We start from the raw sequence: 10923 nt of genomic DNA, 5'->3' as shown, positions 1-10923 counted from the left end.
CAAGTTAGGTGGTATAGTATTATTTATAGTATCTAAAGTAGGCACATACAGGTAGAGAGGTAGGTAGGTACAAGAAAACTTGGATACGGAAGGTTGTAAACTGCTTTTTATTATAACATAGCTTTTCAAAATAAATAAATCGTCCAATGAAGTCCTAAAATATTTTTTTGTTGCAGTAAGTAAGAAATTATAAATACATGATACATAGTAAAAGTAGGGTAAAAAACATAGCAATAACTTTGATTACAGATTTTAGAATAAACCAGGCGCTACATTACAAGCTTGTATTTTTGAGTTGCTTATATGCACCTACGTATAATATAAAACGTCACGCTTAATGTCTTTCCCCAAAACCATCATACGTGTACGGGCCTCGTCGGTGGTGATCCCTGTCTTCGTGCTCACGTCTTAGAATCCTTCCCCATTTTCTTTCCATTTCTTCCAGATGTTTTAAACGTAGGTATTCTATAAGAGTGTCATAGTTGTTGTGTAGAACTGGCATATGGTTCCTTCTTGGAAGGATAAGGATCTGCCCACCGTCGCTTCGCGCGTAACCCCTACCTCCAGATTTCATATACCTGTAGTCCAGTATTATATTTGGCTCGTAGTAATCAGGGCTGTAAACGTCTTGCACGACCCTGTGTAAAAACCGTATTGTAAAGCCAACATATTTTTTTCATTTTGTATACAAATTCAATTACAATGACTAAAAGTTAACAAGACACCATTTTGCATGGTTATTTTGCCAAAATTGTACTTAAATGAAGCCAGTTTCTTTTAAAGTCTTTCTTCAGTAAAGGGTTACTTTAGCGAAGAAAAAGAGCGGTGTATTTAACTTACCTATTTTCTTCTTCAGTTAAATCAATGCTTTGATCCTGAAAATATATTTTAAAATATTAAAATGTTGCCTGATGGATACAATGAAGAGTTTTCGATAGTTGTAAATACAGGCGCTAAGGTATTAAGTAAATACGCACCTATGTATTCAGAAATCATTGCTGGTAGTGATCTACAGAACATAACTTGGAAGCCTTACTTAGGATATCAGTTATCCTAATAATATTAAAAATGTGAAAGTTTGGATTTTTGGATGTTTATCATTCCTTCAACACCACGAGGATTGAACTGGTTAGGATGAAGCTTGGAATGTAGATAACTCATACCCTGAATTAACACTTTTTATTCCGGAAGATCAAAGAGTGGGCTTTTAGAAAACCCAAATCCAAGCGGATAAAGTCTCGGGCATCACCTAGTTCTTATATTTAAACTAAAATAATAAAAAATGTTACATCTATGAACCTACTACAACAAAAAGCAGTTAAAGGTACTTACTCGGGCCTTTCGTGTGTCCCATACTCGGTTGTTATCCAAGCCAAAGTATGCATCCTCTAGAGTTGACTGCATAAACGATGGTTCGCCATTTGCATCTTTTACCTTTGCTTCTGCAACCGGTGCTTTTTTGTTTTCGACGGGAGTTTTAGCATCTTCCACTGCGCTGCCGATCACCAAGAAGGTAGCGAGTACTAGAATCTTTAAAAAATGTCATAATAATATTATTACTTATCTTTAACTTAATTAAGTATAAGCGTTTTATCTAAATTGTACTAAAAAGATAGCTTTTTGAAGAGTCTAGATAAGGCGAAATAAAATATTGGGTGCATCTTCTGCATTTACTATATATAATATATTAACTTACCCGAATCATGCTTACTGTATGAGGCACCAGAAATCACTGGATGCAAACTTCAGACGCGTTGAAGAAATTACAAATAATTGTTTGCCGGATTTGCGTGCTTATATGTACTACAGATCCCAGGATGAACGGTTATTATATGATATAGTAATAACACGTTTTAAAATAACAATATTATTAAAATTTTAAATACACTATAAATATACACTATACACTATATATAATTATAAATAAAATACCCCCTGTCTATATTTGATATGTGAAGTACCTGTTTTTCATTATAACTAACCCCCAACCCAAAGAGAGGGGTGTTATAAGTTTGACGTGTGTATCTGTGTATCTGTCTGTGGCATCGTAGCTCCTAAACTAATGAACCGATTTTAATTTAGTTTTTTTTTTGTTTGAAAGGTGGCTTGATCGAGAGTGTTCTTAGCTATAATTCAAGAAAATCGGTTCAGCCGTTTGAAAGTTATCAGCTCTTTTCTAGTTACTGTAACCTTCACTTTTCGGGGGTGTTATAAATTTTTAATTTACACTTTTATAGATAACGGTCCATACCGCTATTAATTAGATGATTTTATTTGTCTATATTTCATTTACATCAAATTAATTGTGATATGTACTCGATATCTACATTATAATATGTCATTAAACCACGAACTAAGCTTTAAGTCATTACCTATCTCTTATCTCTAAACAGTTTAAAAATAGTCAAATCTGCGTTTAATTGTGAAGGTAGTTTTTTTTTTTCACTAGCGCTTGATTGAAATCAGATCTGGTGGCAAGTGATCATGCAGCATAAGATGGAGTGCGCTTGCCTAGAAGATGACTCTTCGTTGCCAAACTTCTTAGATGATGATAATTACCATTATACATATGTAGATAAGGAAGGAAGTATAAAAAGGTTCCAGATTTAAGGTATAAAATATTCACATTGAGCCTACAGGTTAGCTCAAACGTACAAAGTTAGGGCGAGTCAGTTAGTTTTTGTGTAAGTAGCTACAGCGTGGCTCACATTGCAATGCGACTTGTGCGCTACCTATTGTACGTTGATGGTACTATGTCACAAACCTTCACGCGAGTGCCAACAACAACTTGACAATTTAATCTTTCAGTTTAATCGGATGTATCTACGCCATGTGATCGCAGAGATAACGAACAAACACACCAACAAATATTTATTTTTAATGTAATATAAGAGAATAATTGCTTCCTATTCATTTGGAATTTATAAATTAAAAATATATCGATAATACATAACATTTGCAATAGCAAAATAAAGGATAGCGTTGATTTAAATAAAATTGCTAATAAAAAATTACGCACACATAACTAATAGGTATACGGTTGAATCCACATTAAATCTATGACTGTAATGTATAAATAATAGACCATTTATTTATTTACTAACGCCAGCCAAAAACCTCTTTAAATTCTGAAGATTCAAATTTTTTATTCTATTCAATCCAACACACGACAAGTATGACACGTAATACAAGAGTGAATAAGCATCTTCTAGGTATAACGCATCCGATATTAGGCCATAATATTATCACTTTCCATCAGGCGTGATTGTGGTCAAGCGCTTGCCTGTAATGAAAAAGGAAATACGATTCCTGAATGTTTATCTAAATACAGGAACAAAGGAAAATATAGGTACCAACTCACATGCATTAACTGCGATGTACTATTACTTCTTCTTATATGACAGAACAAGGAAAGTTATGCCTACAACCACGGTACTTACAATACGTCATGTCGGAGCCTATGCCCGAATTCGTTTCGTACTAAAATGTGTCAAAAATTGGCTAGCGGATGAGCTATGTAAAGTTAGCAGACAGATAAGCAGATAGACAGACAGACACACTTTTGTATTTATAATATTAGTATTTACTATGTACAAATCATATGTTTGTACAGTTTTATATGATAGCAATAACTTCTCTGCGCGGCTTTGATGTTTTGTATCGTAGTGGTGGGTAAAGGTAAATAATAATATAATAAATAAATCATGCCTTAAATTTAAATGCACAGGAGGTCCTTATATTTTAACGGAGGCGAGCACTAAAAAGGATTATTTAACAAAAACTCATAACTCTTGAACGTGCGATACTAATTATATATTTTACTCTCCGTAGGTGCTTTATGCGGTGAAGATGGATACAAACCTTCTCACATCTAAAATTTTAGATTTCGCTTCGATTCGCTGCGAATGTTAATCGACCCTAAGGGTATTAAATAGGGCTGGTGGGAAATTACAACTAGCACAGGGTGAGTTGTATCGAAAAAAAAAAACAAAATGAGATTTTAAAGAATTTAATTCTTTTCGCTTTATTAAATAAATAGCAATTACTATACCAACGATATTTGCTTAAAATACGAATTTTAATGTTTACGACGTTCTTCTTTTGACATCGATGAGATAATCTTGGGATGATAGATACGGATTCTGTGCTCGAATGTCTCTTCTTTGTTAGGAATATCAATCTTACGATGGATTTCCTCACTAGGAGTAAAATCAGTATAAGCATAATTTTTATTATTTCGATTGTTACTTTCTTCATTGTTGTTGTTGTTTTCTCCTTTTTTAAATATACTATATTGTTTCCTTTCATTTTGTTCTTGGTTTGCTTCAATTTGGCCTTTATTTACGGACGCATTGGAATCATCATTGTTCATATTTTCTTGGCTATGCAAATGTCTTTGACGGTTTGCTTTTTTTTCTTTGTGACCATTTCTATTTTTATTGTGATTGTTATTTTGTTTTAAGCCATCTTGTTTAACGCGCTTGTTATTTTTGGGCATTTCACGATTGTTCTTATTACTTTCATCACCATGGCGAATCCGCACATGATTCTTATTTCTCTTTGAATTCTCATGTACACCTTTTTCACTGTCATTATGTCCTCTACGAGATTTGCTTATGTTATGCTCATTACTTTCTCGATTACTCACATTCTCAACTATTTGAATACTTTGAGCAAGATTTCCATCGTCATAGCGATCGACATTGTTAATATTATTTGTTTCATCTTTTTTACTGTCTAATTCATTTTGTTCACTCGCATTATTTTCTACTACAGGAGCTGGTTCTCTGTTTTTTCCATTTTCATCGTTACTTTTCTGATCGTCTTGCATCTCCTCACCTACACTAACTTCAACACCTTCTTCATTGTTTTCTTCGATATTATCTTTTTCTTTACTTTTACTCTGGCTAACACTTTCATCTTCATCTGTTTCTTTCCCGTTGAGAGATGCAGTGTAGGCGATTTGGGCGTTAAATCTGTAATAAGGAAGGAAATAAGAAATGTTTTTTGATTTGGTTTTGGTTTTACGCTTGATGGAGTCCCTTTATTCCTTCGTGGAACTTAGGCTACAGCAGTTATTTTCCATGTCTCCCTATTTTCGGCTGCTGCTTTGACATGGTTCCACGAGAGTTCCACTAATTATTACGCTTACTACTCCTAAATTATTGAACTAAATCGATCAGTTAAGATAATATTAAAAAAAATATATTGCTTACCCATTATCGTCATTTGCTTGGTAATTTACAGTTCGTTTTCGTCCACTAGGTTCGATAAGCCAGTAATTTCCCATTACTTCGTCACCCTCCCTTGTTTCATGTTGACCTTTAATGTCATGCGTCTTGGGATCATTCACTTTATACGAGAACTCATACGAAGGATACGCTTCAGCCTGTGAAAAAAAAATTAAAAAAAAAATGTTTAACTACCATAATATAGAGTTAAAAAGAATATACAATTACAAATAGAATAAAAAGACGTTTTTTTCTAATCTTTACAAAAAAATAGGTTTTCCTTCAAAGTAATGGTCCATAAAAATAGTTATAAAGTATCAATTTAAGTCCAAGGGCCTTATTATCGCCGTTATTACTTTAAAGTTTAAGCGATGGCAGTAGGGCCCCAGTTCAATGCAATGTGATGTCGAATAAAATTCTTTCAATTTTTGCAATGGCTGACGCATGTACCGACGGAGTGTCGTGGAGCCGATTTTTTTTAGAACAACTTAAACTCAGCTATATTTCTTTTGAAAAAAGGTTGTAATTAGTATATTGAAAACAATAAAAGAGGAAAGTCAAAGAAATTGAGACACGCGTGAGTGTACCTGGGCTTGCCTGGGCACGCCACCCTGTTGTGGCGAAGAAAATTAAACTTAGGTATCAAGAAAAACGCTGCACCTCGACTCCACTCCGCTCTGCAAGTGTGCGTTACACCTTACAAAACTTATATTTTGACATACGATATATAGTGTTGAAAGAAAAATAAATATTCAAATACATTCGTAGCAATCATCGGTCATGACTATAAAAGGCATGTAACACAAAAAAAGTTTACGATTTCTTTCGTATCAATTTAGGGCACTTTCATGCTACAATAAGTAATAATTGTTAATACATAACTAATTAATTGAATGCAACTTCAAAATATTACAGATTTCTGCTTTGCAACTATTACTAATAAAATAAATGAAAAACTTACATATTCATCTTGATTTCCAGATTTATCCGCTTCGATGTGCGAATGGGTGCCACTTCGGAAAGATTTTAGGTGATGTATGACCACTCTCTGTTCTGATATGGCATCCTCTTCACCTTGCACACAGAGTGCAACACTGCATACTATTACAATCTGTAGAAAGCGATACATTTATCACAAATATTCACATGAATTTTTAAATTATTTTTACGTAGCCCTTCACTATTCAATTGTTAGGATTTCAGTCCATTTTTTTGATTTATTTAATTAAACTTCTCGTAAAAAATGAATAAGTCACTCTAATAATTATAAATGTGCATGTTAACAATTACATGCACATTTAAAACTATCAGAAATTTTTGTTAATTACTATTTTTTCTGATTTACTAGATTTACCCCTTATTTAATGAGGTCATTGTCACGTTACCTTCCAAATCATCGCCCTAGATTACCCCAACAATTGGCGATGCCAACTTAACTGATTATGTGCTATCAGGTCTATATATACAGAAATGCCGGTTTTTTATTTACTTTCCTAAGGCAATTATACTGTTTCACGATTTAAGTATTGATGGGCGTGGTTATTTTCATGTTACGGATCGGTAAAAAGTAGATTGTTCCACTAGTCCTACAAACGCATTCGGCTGCGGCTGGCGTTTTAGAGGGTTAATTTTAACGTCAAATATATCACTTAATTACTAATTACAACAAATATAATTGGATGAGAATATAGTTAATTTTCTGCAGCTGTCATTTATTTTATTAATACAAAATTATAGCTCATTAATAATCACTGATTATGATGTCACATTAAAACCTGCCTTTTCATTTTACAATCTTTACACTTACTTAATAATATTATTCATTATTCATAAAGTGCGGGATTTTAATAATTATTTTTTGGAAATATTCAACTTAAGCTGTAAAATCTTCCAGATAAATAACCACTTAGTGAATGAAGTTTAATTACTAGAAGATCATGTTAATGTTACCAATAAAACAACCGCCTATGATTTATTTATAATAATAAAAATATAGTAAGTAAGTAATGTAAGTTTGATTGATTTAGTAAAACTGTTTGTATGATTCCATAATCTGGCAAAAACTGCGTATTCGTAACGCACTATTCTGACATAACTCAATATAACTTGATCTTATAAGGAAGACTAGAACATACGTACTTATTACATAAGATGATTAGTAGCAAATAACAATACACATAAATAGAATAAGATATTAACACAGATAGTATTGATTTTATTTAGGTATAATATTATGATGGTGATGATAATAGTGATGATGGTATGATATGATAAACTCAAACTCAAACTGAATTAATAACCTTATTTTATATAGGTAGGGCCACGTCTTATGCACGTCCTGAATCTATCACCTGTTCAGAAAGCAGATCCTACTGAAAAGAGCCGACAAGAAATTCAGTAGTTATACTCTTTTCTAATCGTAAAATGTTACAATATGTAGGTATATCCATGTAACTTGCTATTACACTATCTTGTTGGCTACTGGATGCCAATAGGTTCCGCGCAACTTTGTTATTAATAAATTCATCGATTGTTTCTCGGTTTAATTAACGTTGTTTTATGCAACGGCCAATTCCACAATTATTTTGGAATCATTTAGGTATTATTACATTCTATACTGAACTCCAAAAAAGATTTTTGAGCCTTTTGCACAAGATATGACGTGCTATAACTAACTTATAATAACATCTTCTAGGATGAGGATGGTGATTACTGATTTGTATTTAAAGAAATGTTTTATCTGATAATGATTTTATTCTTGTCTTGGAGGTATTAGTATATCATGATAGTTCTCTAATACCTCTATAAAGGTAAAGGTAAGTCATCAAGTCTAAAGCTGATATCTATAGAGCGAACTTTGACTTTGTTCAGACTTAAGACACTATTAAAACGAGACAGCGTTATACAGCTGGCATAAATCTGTTTCGTTCTAATTGAAACTTAAGTCTAAGCAAAGTTGCGTGTTAGTACTACCCAACACACCTAGTTTCTCCTTTCACTAAAGGTTGCCTGGTGGAGATTACTCTGAGCAATAAGGCCGCCTTTGCATACAATTGTTTTCAATTTTTAGTTTCTTTGTTTTGTCTTGACTTTTTCATGTTTTATGTGCAATAAAGTTTTCTATTTATCTATCTAAGCAAAGTCAAAGTACGCTCTATAAGTTAGAAAATAAACAGTACAGATTACAGGGTCTAATCTGAGGTAAACAGTTTCACCATATCCCCAATACTTCATACAAGCAGATTTACCTAATCATCTACTATTGATAAGGACAGCAACGTAAATCGAGCAAGTGCTTTATAACTAGGCGTATACCTCTAGTACCTACCTACCCTTATGTTGCAGGCGCGGGGGGAGTGAGAATCGCTTCTTTACATAATGTAGTAATAGCACAGTTTTCGATATTATACTATAGTAAAACTGTGGTAATAGCACAGGTAATAGTATTCTTTTGTTTTAATGAGATGGCGCGTGAGGTAGGGCGCTGCTTGTGGGTGGGTGACAGTCTACTCCAATCTATTCCACGAGTTGTCTCAGTCAAGTGGTACACCTATGTACAATTTTAAATTCAATCATCTTTTCATCAATCATCTTAATCTTGATCGAAGGAAATCATCATGAAGAAACCTGCATGCTTGAGAGTTCTTCACAATTTCGTTGAAGGTGTGTGAAGTCTAACAATCCGGTGGTGTGGTGTTGGGCCGCCAATGGGTTAAAATGATGATGATGATGATGAAATTCTATTATATCTTTTGTTGTATCGAACTTATTAAATTATAGGGATATTTATCAGAGATTTAGGTACCTACGAAAGATTTGCTTGAAATCAATAAACTCTGAAACTACTGAATCGATTTTAATAATTCTGTCACCATTAGAAAGCTACTTTATCCAGAAGCAGCATGGACTATAAATATTTTGAATAAAGTATATGTATATCATTTTCCAACTGAGTGAAGCCGGGCAGGCCAGTTAAAATTATTTTTATCAAACGAATATTTAGGTGGGTTCTGGGCAATTTGTACCGTATTTAGCAATATAAATAGAAATAGATTCGATATTCAATCAAGCGTTTAGTATTGCCATTAGCAATTTAGTCTTTCTTCGCCCCAATAGGCGTATTTTAACTATATTAGTAGTCTATTATTATTATGTGAAACTATAGTTATCTGTCCCTACTTAGTCCTTTTATATTAGTTAAATAAATTGAATAAGAGATTTCAGATTTTTTTACCTGCCTGACGTACCTACAACAGCTGTTATCAATAAATATATCACTGAAATAAATATAAATAATCACAAACGAAAACTTACCGGATCCTCCGAAGCATGAAACGGCACAGTTAAACCAATATCATTAAAATACTGAAGTGATTTAAATAAACGTGAACCAATTTTAATAAAAAGTGAGTAGGTAATTAGATAAAGAACTTTATAAATAGTTTTAAATACAATGAGGCTCAAATCTAATGCTTCTGGTGGGATGAGAGAAGTGTGAATTAAACTTATAATATATAGCAAGTATATAGGTAGGTATATAATATTGCTGTAGAAATACGATTATGAGATATATCTCACATCTCTGTGGGATGTACCAACTACCAACCGACTAAAAGTTTTAAAGCAAAATAAGAAGTAGGTAAATGTCTTCCACTAACCTTAGTACTAATCAGTATACCTTCCTACTTATTATTATTTGAACACATAAACAGATAATAAGAAAACATTTACAAATAGTACACTAGAGGCAAGTTTTTGCAATTGCAGCTCAGTTGATGCTGTAAAACTGCCTGGTTATACAAAAGAGCAAATATTTTTGCTCAATATTTTAGTACCGATATTTTAATAGGTTAACTCGTAGCCATTTGTAGCTTCGCACTTGGCTCGAATTTTTCACTTGGTATAGTTATCTTACTTTGATAATTGAAATTTTTTGTTCATGAACACTTTTTAGTGATGTAAGTAACCACAAATTCACAGTTTTTGAATTTTCCTTTACTTGTGCTATAAGACTTACCTACTCGTACCTGCCAAATTTTATGATTCTAGGTCAACGGGAAGTACCCTGTAGGTTTTCTTGACAGACACGACAGACGGAAAGATGGATAGACGGACAGACAGACAACGAGCTGATCCTATAAGGATTCCTTTTTCTTTTTTAGATACGGAACCCTAAAAAAAAAAAGAATTAATATATATATCCGGCAGAAGCTCCAGCAGCTTTTAAAGAAGAATGGCTGGCGTAGATCCGCTTTTAGCCATTTCACAGATAAGTTGGTCGCAATATCCTTATAGTTCGCGACAGGTCGAGATGGCAATTTTCTAGTGAAGTGACATCACATACCGGGTAGATATCGATATATTTTTTTGGTATGCAATAAAATGAGAGTCAAAGTCATATTATATTCATTCATCACCATCAAAATCAAATGAAATTATACTAACATCGCTACAGACAGACACTTGATTTGAATTGTGAAAGTGCTTTTAATTGTGCATGTGGTTCTACTGATTTGTGGGCCCAGCGGGATTAGAATATAATTATTAAAAATCAGTCCCGTTGTCCCCATTCTCTATTCCTGTTCAACGGGGATTCCGATATTTGAATAATATTGTTAAAAACTCTTCGTTCTTCTCGTACTCTGGACCCATTGGCAGTATCAGTCAACATTAAAGTAGGTCAGATTTTATT

The 10923-nt window shown here is 33.2% G+C and overlaps 1 protein-coding gene across 1 annotated transcript in view; it reads right to left on the bottom strand.

Annotated features, from left to right (window-relative positions):
- Positions 1–261: 261 nt before the first annotated feature.
- The window catches only part of LOC123866729 (uncharacterized protein DDB_G0287625-like), a 28577-nt gene continuing 17915 nt past the window's right edge, over positions 262–10923 (bottom strand). Inside the window, exons 12-18 of the mRNA XM_045908407.1 lie at positions 6617–6632; positions 6193–6342; positions 5217–5389; positions 4082–4976; positions 1333–1530; positions 841–875; positions 262–638 (exon numbers count right to left, since the gene is read on the bottom strand). Coding sequence (XP_045764363.1) covers positions 335–638; positions 841–875; positions 1333–1530; positions 4082–4976; positions 5217–5389; positions 6193–6342; positions 6617–6632 — 1771 coding nt within the window. The 3' untranslated portion in view covers positions 262–334. The remainder of the gene's footprint in view (positions 639–840; positions 876–1332; positions 1531–4081; positions 4977–5216; positions 5390–6192; positions 6343–6616; positions 6633–10923) is intronic.

Source organism: Maniola jurtina, chromosome 7, assembly GCF_905333055.1.
Source record: "Maniola jurtina chromosome 7, ilManJurt1.1, whole genome shotgun sequence".
NCBI lineage: Eukaryota > Metazoa > Arthropoda > Insecta > Lepidoptera > Nymphalidae > Maniola > Maniola jurtina.
The sequence above is the reverse complement of the archived record's forward strand: the minus strand, read 5'-3'. Positions and strand labels throughout refer to the sequence as shown.